The 21,222-nt window shown below is 34.5% G+C and overlaps 1 protein-coding gene across 1 annotated transcript in view; it reads right to left on the reverse strand.

Annotated features, from left to right (window-relative positions):
- Window positions 1-14,797: 14,797 nt before the first annotated feature.
- Window positions 14,798-21,222, reverse strand: part of LOC122160229 (heparan sulfate glucosamine 3-O-sulfotransferase 1-like) — a 64,791-nt gene continuing 58,366 nt past the window's right edge. Inside the window, exon 3 of the mRNA XM_042818588.1 lies at window positions 14,798-16,103. Coding sequence (XP_042674522.1) covers window positions 15,055-16,103 — 1,049 coding nt within the window. The 3' untranslated portion in view covers window positions 14,798-15,054. The remainder of the gene's footprint in view (window positions 16,104-21,222) is intronic.

Genomic DNA, 21,222 nt, shown 5'->3' on the forward strand with positions numbered 1-21,222 from the left:
AGGTTGGAGATTCATGATCCTTGAGGTCCCTTCCAACCCTGGCCATTTTGTGATTCTGTGATTCACCTATGTTTACAGATAAACTGTCGCTCTTTTTAGTTGCAGCCGGTGACAGCAACGTGGGTAGGATTGATCTATTCTAAAGCAAACATTTCCAGTGTAAATATTTCCAAGTGTTAACACTTTTGCAGATTTCAGTAAATGGAACTAGATATTTTCTAAGGCATAACTTCTGCTATCTTAAGTAGATATCTAGAACAGATCAGATGAATATTACTTCTTACTGAACAAGTCTAAAAAAGCTTATTAACTAACATGCAGGTAGCTACAATGTAAGCATCTGAAGTTTGGTAAGATGAATTTTATCTTCCTCACTCTCTATAGTCGTCTTTTATAGTTTCAGTCTTGAGAAATGTTAAGAGATTTTCTACAAACTCATGCTCCTATCTGACATCTCTGTTCCATAAATTGTTTCCAGCAGAAGTGCCACTAAAGAACAAAAAGACTTTTATTATCCTTAGTGATGGGTTTCATTTCTGGAACCAGCCCCCCATTTGTGTTACAAAGTTTTTCAATGGTACTATTTTGGAATGGATCTGCTAAAAATACTGTGCACAGAGATGGGCTCTTTTAAATATCATTTTCATTTTTTAGTTTCAATGATATTATGTTTAACTGACATAGTCTTAGTGACTTTCTAGTTGCTGCTACTTTGTATGATGCTGTCATCTATCTCCTGACAGTCTGCTTACTGTACGCTTACTGTGACTGAATTATGTAGAATGTACTTTTGTTCCTGCAGACAGTAGATTTATTAAGACTGAACTTCATTTACATAGGAGTTCTTCTGTGTCACCTGGTCATTCAGAAAAAGTGTGTGTGCTGCAGTGTATTGTGCCTTAATATAAGTGCAGATGAGAACCTGTCTTCTAATGCAGATAGCCAGCCAGCTACCAGTAGTATTTGTAGTGCCACATCAATTATATCTACTTAGCCATGCATTGTTATTTATCAATTTACTTTTGGTTTTTATGTATACCTGACTCTTGAAAAATTCATTTTCACCACCTTTCCTTGAAAAAGGAACACTGCATTTTCTAAGGGAGGGCAACCTGTGGATGTTGCAGAGTGCATATATCTTACCTATGCTGGAATGAGGGTGTTTACCAAGGGCACTATTCCATTTTTCGATCAAATCCCAGGGATTCGTGAAGGCTTAAGTGACTTGTCTGAGACTTCACAGAAAACAGAAGTTTTTCCATGTCAACATTGTTAATACTGTTAGAGCTAAAAGGTTACTAACTTCATAAACTGCTATTGAGCTTTTAGGGTAAGATTTTTCTAGCATTGCTGTCTTATATTTAACCCTTTCTGTACTTCAGTAGTTTAGTATTCAAACATCAAGGAAAAAAGGTTTAAAAAAAAAAGAGCATATTTGAAGTTAGCTAATTAAAGTATTCAGATAACTTTAAATATTTAAACTTTACATGTCCTGTATTTATAGAAATTTGAAATGAGTCTTTTTTAGTTCATAGAAAGGAGAATGAAAGCAGAGGAATGAGAAATCAGTGTATGAAAAGCAATATATGAGTTGTGACTGATAAATTATCTTCTGATATGTTAATGAATTCCAGATAAAGAAGTTTGCAATATGATATTTTATTGAGATTTTAATAAACTAAATTAGAAATTGAAAGGTGATCTGAGTGAAATAATCCTCAGGAATCTTTTGAAAAAATAATGAGGAATTTAAACACTTAAAGAGGCATTTTTCTAAACATAGACCCTAAAAATCACATATGCACATATTTGCATTTTAAATAGATACATCTGAAAAGTCTACAGAGCCTACAGCTAGTACTATTTCTCTTTATACTTAAACAGAAATAACAATTTTAAAAATACTTGTTTAGAAATAAATACTCTTGCATGCATTAGTACATCTATATTTAATGTCAGACTCTTTTCAGGCACACAGAAAATCCTGTATGTCTGTTTGACCCTGATGAGTAAAGATAATATACAGACAGATGTGAAAATACTTGAACAAATCAGGTATCTGTGATTAAAACAGCATTAATCAAAGGGACATATCTAGGACTTCTTCAAAGAACGCTAATGCTGAAGTGCTCATTTTTCTGTTTTGCTTTCCTCTGGCAAGCACAAACAAGTACTTGCAGGGAAAAAAAATTGAGAAACTATTGCTGCAACAGGAAAAATACAATTGTAGCAGTCAGCTCAGACTGATAGCCATTCTATTTAAATGGGTGAGGCTTAGACAGCTAAGATGTATCTTTAAAATACGAGAACATCCACAATAGCTTCAGTTTGTCTGAAAAATTATTTTATTGTCTCAGCATCCAATTCAACATGCTTGATTGTTAATGTTCATATTGTTATTTCTTATCATGTAAAGCAAGTGTAATTGAGAGATAATCCCTATGTAGCATATTTCTAAACCCAACAGTATTCTATTCACACTGCAGTGAATATTCAAACAATACATATTAATTTTGAGGGGGAAAAAAATCAAATAAATCTAAAAAACAAAGGAGTAATAGATGTGATTCAGTACACTTAATACGTTTACAGAACGTACATGAGAAACAATACCTTGCTTTGTCTAATGTTCTCCCCATGTGACAGGTCAATCTGTTCTTTAATGCTTAATTCATCTTTTCTTATTTAACATTTCTCCATTTTTCCCACTAGCTTCTAAGTAAATTTGCATCTTAGCACAGTAGATTTTAACTTTAGCCACATGAAATATAAACACTTTTTATAGGTACTATATATGTCAGGAATACTTTGAATGTTGAATTTTATTGTGTGGTTTGAAATTTCTCTCAGTCTAGGAGTTTCTTTGAATGCTTGCATTAAGAATGTATAAATTCATGTCTTTGTTTTCTTCCTCCCTTCTCAGACCTTCCCAGTTGTTTGATTTCTCCCAGTTGTTTGATTTCTTTCATTATAGAAAGACACGAAATTGCATTTAAGAAACCTGAAAGAGAATTTATCTTGCTACATTTTTCTCTATAAAGGATTATTAGTAGATCAAACCTAAAGGTACTACTACAGAGAACAGACTACCTGTCCCATGGAGATGCTTTTCCTATAGCACAGTAGAGGTTTGTCCTGCCTACATATTTCATAAAGCTGCCTAAGGAATAATAATCTCTTTGTGACTATGCACTGGTTGGTTCAGTATAACATATGTAAAGGATTTTATTTTTAATTTTTTAAAGTCTATTGCATGACAAATTTGTTGCAACAGTACTCGCCTTTCTTTTTTGCTGTAATAATGGCAAAATTTTCTTTGGTTAAACATGCATCCAATTTAATTACTGCTGAAGGAAGTCACAGTACATTAACAGCTGACTTGTAAGCCTGGAGCTCTGAAAACTGCTCCTTCCTCTTGACAAAAAGCTTTGAAAATTTAGTTTCTCTGCAGTGACTGAGGTGATTGAGGTAGAGATAAGCTGAAATAGATGTGAATTGGAGGGAGGAGAGATTAATACCCACCAGCATACTTCTAGGTATAACTGATGAAGAAAACACATCCACACTGGCAATTAAGTGAGACTTATATTAAATTCAGTAACTTACGTATGTATCTGTGTAAAGAACAAAAGAAGTGTACGATTATTATCGACAAAGGAATATATTCCCTAGATTAAAACAAACAACCAAACAGAAAGAACTGGGTTTATACATAGAATATGATCAAAATCTTACAAGCTCCTACCACAAGCCAAATTCCAATTAGCAGAGGAATTTGGTTTTATATTATGATATTTAGTATAAATTGAAGGAAGTGTAAATTGATGAATAGTGGTAGGCATCTTCTCAGTGTGGCATCACGTCCTGCTGCTACTCATGAAGAACAAGTTTTCAAACTAATTAGATAGAAAGAGGAAGTGTGTGATGAATTTCCAGGTTGGCCAGCTCCCATGTTTGAAGTGCAAGTCCCAAGGTAATTGTTCTTTTTTCTTACAAAAATTTCAGCTACTGGAAACCTAGGGATATATAAGTAAGGTGTCTTGCCTTATTACTTAATTATATGCGTAAAAGAATATATGTATGTTTTCTGGTTGTAAGGAGAAGCATGGATATGTGGCAGTAGAACACTATAAAGTCTTAAAAATTGAAGGTAAAATCAACTGAATTGTTTAAAGGAATGCATGATTCTGCTTTCAATCTACCAGTTCTTTGGGAAAGGCTAATCTATTTAAAGCACTTGGGACAGCAGATGCTGCCACCAAACTGTTAACATAGTTATCTTCTTGAGTGCTTTTACCTGGTGTTTTGTCTCACAAGAGTCTGGAATGTATGCTTACATGTAAAGCACAATTGGGCTTTTCAAGGGTTGAGAGGAAGATGGCCTGGGTTGTCTTTAACGTTCTATAACCAGTTGCAACTTAAGAAGACATGCAAGTGTTTTGGTAATGACCAAAGTACAGAATAAAAATACATGAGACTAACGAAGACAGAATTCCTACAGCATTAACTTACCACATTAAGGTTCAGGCGGAAAGAGGTTTGAAGAAAGTGCTATTTCCCCAGGCCTTTTGACTTGTGCAGAGACACTGTTCCTGAAGGCCTGTGTGGTGTACGTGCAATTATTGACCTGTGGCAGCAATTGAAGGACTTGAAACTGCTATTGCTTTCTTGCAATGAATATGAGATCAAACTCTACTTGAATTCCTTCATAATAATCACAATGCATACCTTTTTTAAATGATAGACATTAAAGAAATACGTCACGCATATGAACAACATGAGTACATGATTCGTTGCCTGCAGCTAGTTGACTATGTAGTTTTGCTATTGTTGCAAGAGGGAGATTAGCAGAAGGGAGTGTGACTCTGCTATGTTTTGCTATTCGTCTCAGCTGCCTGTTAGCCCAAGGGTGAAGATTTTTCAAGTTAATATTTAAAGGCCCAAGAGTATTGCATCCCAAGTGCATTTTTGAGCTTCTGATGCCCTGTGTTCCATTTCAATCTTGACGGTTAGGAGAGAGAAATTTGGGGCCTGAGGGCATTCTGAAACAGAACAAGCTGAGAGTGTGCAGTATCTCCTCCTCTGGAGTACTGGGAATGTGGAATGTTTTCTTTCCAAAGCTATGTATATTTCCAGAGTACGTTCAAAGCATACTTTCCATCTCTAACCAGAAAGCTTTCTGTAGCAACATTCTAATTATAATTATTTCAGTTAGTAGTTGCAATTTAAAATAACAGGCTAAGGAAGAAAGATCATTGTAATGTGATAATTCTCATTACAGGGTCATTAAACTCTGATTTTGACATTTCTTATGAAAAAATAAATATTAATTTGTGTTTTCAGCTTACAGCATTTTTGAGAATATTTGAGAGGCAATCATGCTTGCTTATTGTTTATTTTAAATCATAAACAAGTAATACTTGAGATAAGAAGTAAGATTTTAATGCTCTTCAGCTGGGGAATGTTCAGAGGACAAGCTGCTAAACATTCTGAGATTCTTTTCCTAAAGGTATCCATATTACTGTATTCCCATTTCATCTGCCAATCGTGACTACAGGATGAGTAAGTTTGAATTCACCTTTGCATCCAGTCAAATTCTGACAGGTTTACTTGTGTTGCATGAAACAAACTTGTATCTGAGATTGCACTGAAGACAAAGGTCGTGCCAGGATCAAGCATATTCAAGCCAATGATCCAGATCTGCAACCCTAGCTCAAGCATGATGTCTGCTACAAAGTTACATCTGATCAAAGGCTACAGAATACCATTTTGAATTAGAAGCAATAAAAAAATCTTTTGGTATTTCAGACAAAATGCTTTCTAATGTAAACCAAAACTAATTATTTCTTTGTGCTACTGCTAATGCTGAAAATACTATATATTTATTTTATGAACTGGTGGCTTAATCAGCACTGAATCCATGTTGGAAAGTGTTAGAATATATTTTGTCATCTGGCTCAGCTTTAGGCAGTTATATATGTAAACATAATTACTATGGTATTCCTTTTTAAACATGTTGCTCTCAAGTTTGTGATGAATGAGCCTGTGATGTGTTTGCCTGACATCTTTTTGAATTGAATTAATCCAGTATTAATTTATTTTAGATGTGCCAGAAGCATCATCCTATTGCTAATAAGTTGAAATAGACAGCAGGAAATGCAGGTCCCTCCCTAGCATTGCCAGAATGCATCTCTGTGTGTATCCAGCAATCTGGGTGATAAGTTGACAGAATGAGGCCAGTGATGCAAATAAAGGAATTTTTTCCCCTCTCTCCTTGCAGTGAATACACTCATTTATATATGAAGTTAGAAAATGCAGTTTATTTCTTGCCACTGGCTAACTTACTGACCAGTATTTCTGCACAAAATATCAATCTGAGAAGTAGCTGCTGTATCAGTATTACTATTACATGATCGTGTGATAAGAGTATTTATGTTTCAGAAAGTTAGGCTATTTTGTTCAGCTTATCAGCTACCTGAGACTGAAGAAGCATTGTCTGCATGCACTTGGGGCTAAATCCTCACTACAAATTAAGAGTAGTTTTCCAGTACTCACTGCAGCTGACTCAAATTGGTGCCACTTTGCTGTAGTGGAGTGCATGAATTAATACTTCTTTAAAAAGCAAATAAACATGTTTTTTAAAATGGAAGATAAACTTTTTCCTGTCCTAAAAAAAAAAAAAAAAAGTTATTATGCTTGTATAGAAAGAGAAGAAAATCAAAGATATTGAATGAATGACAGTGATGTGCTTCTGTAAAATAAACATCCTATGCTTATTAAAGTAACATAATCCTGTTAACTTTTATCTTAATACCTGGGTAGTGATGATAGGAAGTCAAAAAAAGAACTCATAACTGTACCCCATTCTAATCTGATAAAAAGGAATAATGCACAAAGGTGTCCAGGAAGGTGATGTACTTCTGTATTTTTTGGCTAATTACATCCAGATGCTACAGAAAATGTTATTAGTATATTTCACTTGCACTTCTATGGGCAGCTGTATTTGTGAACAGAGAAATTATCATCTGTGACAAGTGCACTTTTAGACAAAAATAATGGAGTGCCAAGCACCTAGAAAATGAAATGAAATGGGGCTTCTGCAGTTAGTTTGCTGTTACCGATGCAATATATATTGCAATTTGACAAAGATCCATCTTGCAGGTAATTCAGGGGGAAAAAAGGTCATCTAAGTGTTCATTTCCACAAGAACTGACTCTCAGATTGAAACTTGTATGTCTGTTTGATGGATGGGAGAATCACTTTTTCCAAACCCACAAAAGATGTTGGAAGTAGTCATTCAAGTGTCTGAAGCAGCTCTGATCTTCCTTTGTATAAAACATGGTGCATGATACTCAGTATGATCCACTATTGTATGCCACTGTCGTTTCATTTTGTATGACATTTTTTCACTGAAATGAAATGTCAGATGGCTATCAGCCTGTCTGATTTTGTGTTTTTAGTGTGAGCAATTAATATTGTGAACTCTGTCCATATAACACTAATTGCAGCTGGCAGAAAGGGCTTTCACTATGTATATATATTTTTAAATAACTGAAACAAACAGTGCAATTTAAAAAATATTACTAGAAATGCAGTCACATTAAAACCAATGCCTTCTTAATGTAGATGAATTTCAGTTTTTAAATTCCAAGCTGGTTTTTAAACAAGGTAAGGAGGTTGTTTTTGTTTTACTTTTTTAAATCTGAATTAAAAATCTATAAACTTCCTTAGAAACTTTATTTCTGAAAAGTATGAAAGGCAGCTTATTTTGAACCCTGTTCCGCTCTGCCTACTTCCAACATGAACAGGCACTATGTATGTAATCCATCAGCTACTATTTTCTGGAGAATCTGTTCATCTTTTTTATTCATTCCGCCATATTCCACTTGACAAAAATCTGCAATCATGTAAACAGAGGCTGTCTGGAAAACATAATGGATGCAGCTGCACTTGAATCTGAGAAAACAATACCCATTATCTGCAAGTTGAAAATATTTACAATAGTATATATCGACAGCTCACAGAGGACAGATGCCTAGAGCATAGCCTAAACAGACTTCTGTTCATTACATGAAATAATGTTACAAACAGCTCATACTGCAACAGCTGCCTGCAGTTCAGTATGACTTCAACAGGATCACTTTAGTGCATGGTTATAGATTCAGCTTGTTTTTGTTTTAGACCAAGTGTAATTTGCAAGCTATGTATGATGCGTGCATATGCCTAAGTATAGCATATGTTGTTTATGAGCTTTTAATCTTTCTTCACTCAAGGCAGTGATGCACCCCCTGCAGTTTAAAGTGTTCCATCTGTGTCACTTGTCTACAGTGGTAGATTTGTATCTTAGCAGAGTTAGAAGAGATATCTTCAATCTTCTTGTGACAGTTGCACAGCATTTCAGGCTGACAGCCCTTGTCAAATCAACAACAAAGCCTACGCATCTTGCACGGCTAATTTTCCAGAAAGGATTTTAAAAACTCCTAACAGTGCAGAGAACTGTTACTTCCCCGCACTGCAGCATTTGGCCAAAGGACAGATATAATATGCTGAACCTGTCCTACAATACTGTGGAGGTCCCAAATAAGACAAAATAGAGTGTTTTGAAAAACCAGCAGTTACCCTGAATAGCATAATGACCAGAAAAATTAATTCAGGAATGCACAATACCTAGAGAAATCCCTGGAGTTGCCTGTTATTGTCTTACCAGCCCAGTCACAATTTTCATTTAGAATTGTGCCATATTAACTGAACAATTGTTTAGCAGAAGAGGACCATAATCTTAGGTCTTATTACTTTTGTTTTTATCTGCCCTATTTTTTTTCTACTGTAAGTTTATAGTTTATCACACACATACCCACGCATATAATATATATATGTATATATATATATATATGCATGTACTCATCTGTACATTCACACACAGATACACAAGTAGAATTTAAAAAGTGTATGATAGTTCAAAATGTTCACATCAAAATAGAAACATTTCAGCAGGTCCAAATGGCAAAGTGTTTTTTAACTACCTGTGCTTCTGCCATTTCAATTTCAACCCATAAATCAGTTATACTATCCATTGAAGAAGGAGAAAAATACAAAGAGATTATTTGTTAAACAACTATTTTAAGTTCCTATAAAATATTGTTCTTCACTGGGAAAAGTATTAAATATTAAATTTTTAATTCTGGTTTAATAATAATTATCTGCTTTTGTTTCAAATGTCACTCAAAACATTCTTTTTTTTAACTCAGAGGAAACAATTTAAAACCAAAAGACCCTTGAGAGAGTCCAATATCCCTTGAGAGGAAAACCCTGCACCACTGGTAGAGAGTTTACATTAGGGCACTTTTCAGTAAATAGTTACTGAGAACATTCTGTAATGGAGATCAAAGAACATACAGTGTAAAAGCATAAGACAATTTAACATCAAAAAATAGACTTCATAACATTGGTTACATGCATTACTACAAGAAATGTATTACATATGTACATAGTGCTAACATCTATTTTACTATGAAAGTGCGATTCATATCAGCCTTTTAAAAAGTCTTCTGTATTTTCAACTAGCAGTTTCAACTTTAAGGTACTATTTTATACTTTCATTTCATGAGTACCATTATTTCCAATATTTTTTTCAGGAATTCTAATAAGCTCATATCTGTTAAGTAAATTAAAAAAAAAAAAAAAAAAAAAAGACAATTCCTCTATGATCACAGAATGATACTAAAAAGTCTCATTCATTGGTATAGTAAAATTTCAAATTGTCTTTTAAAATATATTAAAAAAAATGATAAGTCAAATTAAAGCTTGGAATAACCAAAGTAGAAACTATTTGTCCAGTAACTAAATGCCAGTTGTTAACTGCCGCTAGCGATTAATGATGTGCTTGGCAAATTATTATTGAATTTAATTCCAGTGCATCTATTCATTTCTATAATAAAATTCAGACATTTAAAAGGAAATGAAAGATCAAACCCACAAGCACAGAAAATAATAATCTACAGGAGCAAAATCTTTACTTGAACAAATTAAATATTCTTTTCTCTTCAAGGAAAAGTTATTGTGATGGTTATCATACAACTCTGACTGTAAATTAAGATCTCTTTATTCTTTCAACTATGCTTTTAAATTACTTTTTAAAAAAGTAATAATCCAACAGTTCTGTTTTTGACCACATTGATTAAACAAGAAATGACAGGAATTATGATAATCACAGAATCACGGGGCTTTGAAGGGACCTTAAGAGATCATGGCAATCAACTCCCTCTCTAAAGCAGGTACCTTGCAACAGGTTGCACAGGTAAGCATCCAGATGGGTCTTGCATATCTCCACAGAATGAGACTCCCCTCTGGGCAGCCTGTTCCAGTACTCTATTGGCCTTACAGTATAGTTCTTCCACATATTAATATGGAACTTCCTATGCAAACATTTTAGTTCATTACTCCTCATCCTATTGTTACACACCATGGTGAGATGCAGTCCCAAGAGAAGCAGACATTTTAACCAAGGCTGGAATATTTCTACAAAGTTATTTATACCAATAAATTGAACAATCACATTTGATACTTCATAATTAACCCTATTTTTGAGAACAGTGACAATTTCTGATCAATGTGAACTAGGAAAAATTTATAATTTTCAATTTTTGTTTAACAGTTGAAAACATCTAAATTGACAAAGGCAGCAAGTAGTTGAGTTGCTTATTTTTATTTTTATTTTTCGGAGTTCCTTGAAATGTGCATAAAACTGTGCAGATGTACTTCCCTGCAGCAGACACTCTAATCTTTGTTCAGTGTATTTTGTAGGATTATGACTACACATAAAGGATACCGAAGGAGTTACTTTTGTGTAGCAGCATACAATGATGGGTACACAGTCTATACCTTCCATAAAGTTCTCCAAAATATTGCCATGAATATTAAAAAAAAAGTTAGACAAGAAGGTCTTAAAGAAGGACTGTAAATTTTCTGTTAAGGCTATGCAGTGAAAGATGACTTTCAGCACAGGGGCCTTGAGCAGCTAGATGGACAGGACACAACAAAAAGACTCAGCAGTCTTCCTGGTAAAATGATTCTGGGAGAAGCTCTTTATTTCCTTTATATCACTTAAGTACTACTAGGATAATTTTTTTGTGTGAAAAAAAGAAAGTCTTAACTTTCTCAGTTTCCTGTTGATAGAGAATTTGTAATATATATAGCCTACATTTAAAAAATTACTAAGATTAGACTCATATAGTTAACAAGTTCGGGAGTGCTTCTTATTGTGGCAGTCTCAACTGATCCAGTTATGGTTGCAGTTGCTTGAAATTGCCTGTTCTCAGTCATAGTAAATAAAAGCAACACTAATTATTGTATATAAAAAAGGAACATTTAACACGAAAGCTTGATATCTCTGCAATGTAAAACAATCTCAAAGACCACTCAAATCATCCTAAGTTCTGCAATGTTGTTAGATGTGACTACATTGTATTTCAGATGCTCTCAACAACCTTTGAGACAGACACATGCTCTCTTTAAGCAATCTCCCAATATGAAAGGTAATTCTCTTGAAGCCTCCTAAGTATCAGATAATAAGACAAAAGAGTCCCTTGATGACCACCTCGATGAAGAACAGTTTACAGAAATTATTGGAATTCTTAAAATATACTTGTCATTTATTAAATTGAGAACTATTTTGTTAATAATTTCATCAGTTATGGTTCTGCAGAAAATTCAACCTGCTTTGATTTCCACACACCCAAAATTGCATACTTTTTGAGGAGAAAAAATAATTTTGGCTTTTCATCATCAAGTATACCTCAACCAAGAAGGCTAGAATTGTATGTGATGTATCCTTCAGATCATAATATGGAAAACCATGATTGAAGCAATTTGCAATTCTAAATTACGTTGTGCTGTATTCACTTAATTCTTTGGTGCAGGTTAATTTGCATCTTTGTAGACCACTTACCTAGAAACTTCAGATGAGAATCTTTTTTTTCAATGTAAAACCAGAACAAAAGAGCCATTTCTTCTGGCATTAGTAAACTTGAAAATATCAAGTTTACTCCAACACCTCTATCCTTCCAAAAATGTTTATTAGGAATGAAGAGTGCTAACAAATCAAGAAAACATACATATTACTAATCTATACTGAACAGCACTCCTTGAAATGTGAAGTCTAGAAAGAGACCTGAATTTCCAAAGATGTATACAACTTTTGCCAAGTGGTACTTCTGCATTCAACTCACTTAAAGTAAACTTCAAAGAAGTCGTTGTCTTGATGCCTGCCAACATAAATATAGAAAGACATTAACCTGTGAAATTGAAAGTGATGCATAGACATATGAAGTCTCATTATTGACAGCTTCCTAAAGCCTTTGTTAAACTCTACAGTGTTTTGAGATTAAATTCATTGCAAAAAAAATAAAATATGAAAAAAAATAGGAAAAAAGAAAACAACACTATTAAAAATTATCATGGAAAAGAAGCAAATGAAAACAAGAACACTATTAAAAAGAGTAATTGTGGAAAAGCAGCAAATGAAAAATATGACAAGTTTTGGAATGTATAAGAAATGGAAAACAACACTGCAAAAACAAACAAACAAAACAAACAAACAAACAAACAAAAAACAACCCACACCCCAAAAACCTATAATCTTGGACATTGGTGAATTTGAAAGAAATGCATTTATATTTCCACACCTGATGCACATCAACTTTGTATTTCTGAGTAGTGCCCAGACCATAACAATATTAATGATTAAGAAGCCACAACCTCAGAAAAGATGGAAGAAAAAAATAATAGTTTTGAGCAAAGTAATCATATTTTAGAAAGAAAATTTTAGAGGTTAATTATAGGCTAATGAAAAACTAGCATAATTTTCCCATCTTAGATATACGTTCACAGGTAGTAGAAAAACAAGATTTGTTATCCTATTTTTAATATTTTACAATTCTTGAAGGAGTATGACACATAAGACATTGAGATTTTGGAAAGGGTCCAGAGGAGGGCGACTAAGATGATCAGGGGGCTGGAGCACCTCCCCTATGAGGACAGGCTGAGGGAGTTGGGCTTGTTCAGCCTGGAGAAGAGAAGGCTGCGGGGTGACCTCATTGCAGCCTATCAATACCTGAAGGGAACCTACACCCACGAGGGGAGTAAACTCTTCAAAAGGGCTGACAACAGCAGGACTAGGGGAAATGGATCGAAGTTGAAGGAGGGAAGATTTAGGTTGGATGTTAGGGGGAAGTTCTATACAAGGAGAGTGGTTAGGCCCTGGAACGGGCTGCCCAGGGAGGTTGTGGATGCCCCGTCCTTGGATGTGTTTAAAGCCAGGTTGGACAGGGTCCTGGGCAACCTGATCTGAATGTGTGTGTTTGGTGGCCCTGCTAGGCAGGGGGGTTGGAACTACATGATCCTTGAGGTCCCTTCCAACCCGGGTGATTCTGTGATTCTGTGATTCTGTGATATGACAACAGCTCTTTCCAACTAATCTATAGTGGGTCTGATTCTGATCAGATTCAGTGGAAGAAGAATGCTATCTCCCTAACATCTAAGTAGCACTTTAGTAAAGCGATTTAAAAACCCAAAATTAGTGTTGCAATACATACCTTCAAACTCATGAAAAAGATGACTGAATTCCACATTGAGAACACATCCTGTAGCCTGAACAGTTGCTTGAACAGAAAAATACAGATATTCAGTACGTTCAAGGATTAAGTCGAGCCTGACGCTTAGAGTGTGCCCATGCAATTACAGCTCACCAGGATTTTTGGATTGCAAGGTACAATTTCAAACAAGCACATGTGCTTGCATTTGTATAGTTCTATTTAGCATTTAACATTTAACATTTCAAGTTGACTTTCTTCTTTGGTACTGATATATGCAAAAGAAGAGCAGACAATATTGTCAGGCAAAAGATATCAAAAAGAAAAGTTCCTTATGCAGGATGTCACTTTTATACATAATCTGAGCATGTCATCCATAGTATATTTGAGATATACAAATATAAAAACATGTTACTTTTAAGTCTGAGTACCTCCCATGACCTGCATTAGAAATTACAAAGAATACTCCATGCTTTGAAGGGCAGGCAAAGAAACGTGTTTTTCTTATTCAAAAGAATCACTATTGCAATGGAGATGCTTAAAGGAAAGTTGGGAGAGAAACAGAATAACTTAGTCACAGAATACAAATATAATTAATAAGGTAGTACTGATAAGGAGTTATCTTTTTCATTCAAATTCAAAGTCAAATAATTTATATTATCAAACATTTGTACAGGTGCTGATATTAACAATTTTTTTGCATTTTACTATACAGAATAATGGTGTAAACTGAGGTTGCCTGGGATGTTTTAACTTCTTTACATTCAGATCTCTCATTTCCTAAACTTCTTCAGACAGTTCATATTCTTACTTTATTATTTGGAGATTATTTTTTTCAGACCCAAGATACTAAGACTGTGATTTAATACTAATGATATCCAGACAAGGATCTTCTAGTTCACCTATTCAAAATCAAAGGTGAAATAGATTCCTATTATTATTAATCATATGAAAGTTATAACATATTAGCATAGGATGAATTATTTACTGGAGCCACTACTTACGCCCCTGTTTAACATATAATTTAACCTATTGTAGGAAAAATTCTAGAAATCAATGTCACTATCCTCATACTTGATATAAAAAAATACCAAGAACAAAAAAAAATACAGAACAGTTAGAACAATACAGTTTCAAATATGTACATTTTTACATTGTTAAAAGCAGTCATTTTTCCAAAACATCATATGTGAATTAAGTCCATTGAGATTCTGATGGGAATGATTTGCATGATGGGAAAAAGAAGAGTAGAATATGATCCAGAGTAACCATACAAATATGTGAAGCATTTTTCCCAACATTTTAATGAGTTGACAGATGTCTTGTTCCAGTGAAGCAAACACATCACTGCTTCTATATAGCCAGTATGTTAAGTTCTCATAATATGAATCTCTACATGTTACAAAGATATGCTTGAAAGAGTTCGTTTTCAGGCCCTTTTAAAGAAGCATTGATTGCAAATGCATTAATGCCAGTCAAAAGAATGATTAACCATTTTGTAAAATTTTGCATTGTGCTCTCTGAAGTAAGAATAAAGTTGTTCTAAAACAGTGTTGTTAACAAGAGGATGGGGTCGCCCTTTGGATTCATGTAAACATCTTTCTCTTCCATCACTTCGAATGCAATAGAATCCCTTAGTTTGGTTAAAATAAAAATTAGAAGACATAATTCGGGAGGGAAGATTCAGAAATCTCTCAACTTTTTGTAATTCAGGAAGAGGGTCCTTGATTAAAGTATTGCCATCCACTATATGAATCTGATCCAAACTGAAATGTTTAAGCCACTTTTCCATATGAACATCATATAAACTTCTCTGAATAGCTTTGTATTTGGTATTAAGTGCTCCATTCTTAATAACAATATCTTCAAAAAGCTGAACAGGCTTGTGACTTTCTACTCTGTTGTAATATACTTGGGTATAGTCAGATATAACTCTCTCAGTGGGATCTCTCAGAATGAGCAGCAGCTTAATGGAGCTATTCATGTCATGAATTCTTTCTGGAGCCTGTGGTGATGTAAAATAGCCTGGTGTTTTCTCAATAGTAATTTGATTTCCATATGAAAATGGCATCAAACTCCTATACCAGTCTATTCCTTTCACATAATTTTCATCCCAGTCAAAAAAGTGGACTTCTGTAGCTGCTACAACAATATTAGGATGAATATCCAACATTTCCAGCAAAGCCCTTGTCCCTCCTTTACGAACTCCAATGATAATTGTCTGAGGTATTCGTCGGCTTGTGCCAGGAGGTCTCACCTGTGCTGAATAGTGTTCACTTTTATTGCTGAATAATCCTACCTGTGACTTCAGTGTTTCTAACAGTGCCCCATTCTCTACAGGAGCACCCTGAGTATGAGTCAGCAGAAAATAAGCTGACACCAGAAGAAAGGCCATGTGGAGAAGAATAATTAGTTCAAGATAATGCTGCGTTTGATTAATGAAAGAATAGATCGGTCCCTTCTTGAGTTGGTTGGCAGAACCAGCGGTAAACAAACAGCAGTTTTCTGAAGCATCTGCAAAATAAAATAAGTCAAATAAATATTTCTAAATCCATCACAAATTGGAAATTCAATTTTCCATTCAATTAACAAATCCAGTCATAATAGAAAATTTATCTATCTGTTACAGTTACCTGTTTTAGCTGTGTGTTTTTTTTTTTTTTTCCTCAGAAGATGATGAGAAAGATGAAAAAGAAGAAAGAAAATGAGGATGGTGATGATGAGGAAAAGCAGATGAATAATGGTGTTGCAAAGCAGGAGTGCTGTGCCTTTGTTGAATCAGTGTGGGGAAAAAAAAAGTAAAATTGATGTGACAGGGCGATTTCTTTGCAGCTAGTGCTAGCAAAGTGCTATAGAGTGTAGCCATTCAGGTGTTAGGAAAACCTTGGTAAAAACAGATCTTTCAGTATAATTCTGCAGTTCTTCTGAATGTCTGCTGTAAAAGAAATGCGTAGATTCTTTCCAAATTAAAAATGTTGTAGGGAAGTAAGTCTGGTTGAAGTTGGATGCCCTCTTTTTTCTTCATCCAGTTATTGTTCTGTCGTTTTAAAGTGGGTACACATGCACACATAAGTGAAATGTCACTGTAACTGTGTTGCTAGTCTTTGGAATCTCTTGGGAAGGCTTTGTATATATTCACAGAATCAATCACAAAATGGCTTAGGTTGGAGGGGACCTTAAAGATCATTTTCAGTTCCAAAACCCCTGATGTGAGCAAGATTGTCACCCACTAGAACAGGCTGCCCAGGATCTAAATGGGGCATCCACAGCTTCCCTGGGCAGCCTGCTCCAATGCTTTTGAATGAACAATTTGCTTCTAACATCTAATCTAAAACTCCTCTTGTTATTTTAAAACTGTTCACCCTTTTCAAACCGCTATCAGACCATGTAAAAATTCAGTCCTCCTTCTGATTATTGAGTTTCTTTTAAGAACTGGAAAGCTGCAATGAGATCCCTACAGAGCTCTCTCTTCTCCAGGCTAAACAAGCCCAACTTCCACAACCTTTAGGAGAAGCGCTCCAGCTCTCGGATCATCTCTGTGACCCTCCTCTGGATCTACTCCAACAGCAGAGACTTTCTTGTGCTCAGAGCCCCAGGCCTGGACACAGGACTCCAGATTGGACTTCATGAGGGCAGAGGGGATGATGATCTCCTTCATCCTGCTGCTGTCCCTATTTTGGTGCAGTCCAGGATACTGTTGGCCTTCTTGGCTGCAAGCACATCACACCCAGCTTTTCATCCACAAGAACCCCAAAGTTCTCTTCTGCAAGGCTACTTCTCAAGAAGTTCTTCCACTCTGTACTCATATCTGGATTGTCCTAACCCAAGTGCACTAGCCTGCAGTTAACCTTATTGAATCTCATCAGGTTTTTCTGGGCCCAATTTTTAAATTTGTATATTATAATATTTTGATATTGTAATGCTGTTTGAAATGTATTGCTAGCCATCACAACAATGCTGATAAAAGAAAAAAAGTTCAAATCAGTGCAATACTTGTACTAGAGACACTATTCTTGGAATGCCTGTTCCCATGCCTGAAAAAAAAATCTTACAAAGGAAACTTATTTGAGAGGATTCTTGGAATTTTCCCATTTCTCAGCAAATATACAGTTTATAAAAATACAGTTGTGAGGTTTGCATGATACATCTATTTCCTTAATTTGTTTTGGTTTTAGTGCGGAAACAAACTTTCATTCAGTGAAGCAGTAGTTATTTTAAACCAACTGATTTTGGATGCTATTTGTATGATGGCTCATATTTTAAAGCCATCTCAGAAATACTAAAGCCTTAGCTCCTTCTTTGTTCCCACTGTCAGTCTCTTTCTTTTTCTGAATACACTGGTCACAATACTTTGCCTCTTAGAAAAAACCTTAGGGAACACAGCCAATTCCCATTTGTCATGGCTCCGAGGAGCACTTAGTGTTGCTATTCAAAAGTTTTTTCCTTTGAGGCTTATTTATAAAAGTAACAAAAACATTTTTGATAATAACAATCTAAGCAAGATTCCCTGAATCTATTTTCTAAATCTTCCCATTAAAACATACTCCAGCATCCTCGATAACTATGGAATGACCTTTTGGAGTCTTGATTGACTTCTAAACTCACAGATAGCAAGTATTAACACTTAATTTTAAAATTGACTTTTTAAAAGTGAACTGTGACCTTTAGTGAGTGAATATTTGCAGAGCATTCCCTACTATGTCCAAGGAAGACCTAAGCATGGCTATTTGAAAAAAAAATATTACTTCAACTAGGTAAAGTGGGTGAGCATACACTTACTAAATACTGGAAAAGTCCAGATCTAAACTGAGTTTTTAAACCAGAAACAGGAAAAAAAAAATGATTTTTTACCAACATGAAAGAAGAATTTACCAACATGAAAGAAGAATTGATTTCAAAGGTAATAGGCTTTTAACTAAGAACTCCAGGTAGAAGTTCTGTTTAAAGAACAGGGAATGCAAATATTTCTGTGGGAATTACCAGATGGAAGAACAGGTACATTTATACCAAATCCATTTTGTTTTAAGAACTACTGCTTTTTTTGGGTGGGAAGTTTGGGAAATAGTAAACATGCTGAAGAATCAAAATGCATTCTGCTATAAATGACAGTTAGTGTCTGTTGATTTTGAGAAGCTCTTAAAGAGTGTACAACACTGCACATGTTGTTTAAGGCATTACACCCTAGGTGACTCAAAAAATATTGGCCTTCAAATTCCAAGCATGTTTGCAAGCAGTGACTTTGCTTCGTTAATGCCAAGCTTTTTGGCAAATTCAGAATTTATTGATTGACAACCTTCTTAGACTTCCTATTTACAGTAAGGACAAAGCTACACATCAGTTGCTTTTAGAAGCACTTCCTCTCTTAGCTGGAAAGAATACACAGCAATATTGCTGCAATTCTGTAATCTCAGTAAGCAGTAAGGAGGGGAGCTGGGAAACAGATAATATTTTAACCTTTTCCAAAACTTTAGCATTAATTTACATTCTAATCTTCATTCTAAAATTAAAATTATTTGAAGAAGATTGAGGAATTATGGTTGTAAATCCCTTTTTTTCAATTTACCTTTTTTGTTCTAATATTTACCTCATATTATTTGATAAAGGCAAGATCAATCTGAATATTGGGCAAGAAAGCACTGCCTTGCAAATACCATGAAGTAGTAAACTAATTTAAATAATTTAATTTAATTTCCAGAACTATCCCATTCAGTTTTAAAAACTGATTCTTAACAGACATATTAGGCATCTCTGACTAATCAGATTAAAATGTTTTCAGAATTATAGATAAGATATATTCTTGAGACTGACTAGGATAATAGAAAAGGATCTGAGTTTTGGATCTCTGCAGTAGAATGGACAGGGGTGAGTTCATCTTATGTTGATGATTCACAGTGATTGACGAAAAACATTCAAACTTACAGATATTTTTTTTAGTAAAATAAAAATTCAGTGAAATAAATGTCACAAACTTTGCTTATATGGCTTCACTCAGCTAAGAATCACACATAAATACTGTGATTCAGAGAAGCCTGAAAGCTGAATAAAAAATTTATACTTGGAATTAGGGAAAAATTTGTCTTTCAAATATTTTCGGGTTTACATATAATAACAGTGAATGACTGTTTAAATGACCATCTAAAAATCAGCACTTCTCTATAATAACACATTTGGAAACCAAGTAACAGGAGATGCCATGTTTCCTATACACCAAGTATTAGTAGCATTTTTGAAAACAATCATTAGTTTAACAAGTTTTCAATTCATTAGTTTTAGTAAAGTGGAAATTTCCTAGACTTATTGCTAGAAAAAAAAAAAAAAAAAACTTTACCTAGGAAATACTACCAGAAGAAAATATTAATTCAGAATGCGCTGCAAAGCTGATGCCTAAATAGATCAAAATTGCCTTTGGGAGCAATTCCATCAGAACAACATTCCAGCTTCAGCCTAAGAGATTTGATTGATTTGACGAAGCTCTAAGATGTTAGATCCTGTGGTTAGGTTATAATTGCTACATAAATGTAAAAAGGATTTAAACATGATTTATCAAATATAATTGGAAGGTTATTTGAATAATTTTTGTGCTGCTTTTCTGTCTTCATGCTATTAAATGCACATTTTTAGAAGATATGAACTGCTTTTTATAATGAAACCAATATATTTTACATTGGAGTACTGTGTACTTGGAATTTCAAAATATTCCTATTAGCCATATGGAACATAACCAAAAAATTAACTCCACGATGCATTATTGGAGTTATGGTACCATACTACATGTTTATTTGGCAGTTTTTGTGTTGCTTAGTAACACAGGGAACATCAACAGATATGATACTTAAGCAGATGTGAAGTTCAAAAAGAAATTCACACCGTGGAGATAACTGTTTAAGTGAATAGCAACTTGGGATTTTGTTTGGTTTACTTTTTAAAAAACTAAAGCAGCAAATGCACTGGCTGAAAAATCATTTTAATATAGCAGAAATGTTCTAAAGACCTTTAATTCCTGCAATCTATGGTTAAAAAAAAAATCTAAATTGCTAATTATTTACCTTGCTTCAGGGTGAAGTACAATATCATAGGGTAAACATACCTATATTATTATTACTTATTGCTAACATTATAAATGAGTATAATACACTCTCCACAGCCTGTAATACTTTCAACTGGGGAATTTCACAGCACATTATATTGATGAACTCTCTTCTGCCCCCTATTATGGCAGTATTCTCACCTTACAGGAAATTGTGACTAATGAACATAAAGTCAGTTCAGGAGTGCAAATGCTTCAGAAAGTCAGGATTAATGTGATCTCCATAAGGTCATATAACAGGTTTACAATCCAATTGAGAAAAAAGAACAAAATAGGGCTTTCAGTTCCCCACCCACTTCCAACTTTGTACCCTTTGATGGCAATCACTCACGTTATAGTAATTTACACTTGGATTATATGCAGAACTTAAAGGAAAGTATGAAAAGAAAAGAGAAGAACTCCCCAGTGTTATAACATAAGATTGGAGTATTTTGTAGAATGCTGCAGTTTCCTCCCTCTTGTTCCCTCCAAAGTGAAACAAAGTATGAGCTCTGATACTGCAAAAATACTCTTCACTACTGAAAGCTACAACAAGCAGAGATGTTC

Source organism: Centrocercus urophasianus, unplaced genomic scaffold (assembly GCF_019232065.1).
Source record: "Centrocercus urophasianus isolate 14NV4802_14NV808 unplaced genomic scaffold, USGS_Curo_1.0 seq_17, whole genome shotgun sequence".
NCBI classification, from domain to species: Eukaryota; Metazoa; Chordata; class Aves; order Galliformes; family Phasianidae; genus Centrocercus; species Centrocercus urophasianus.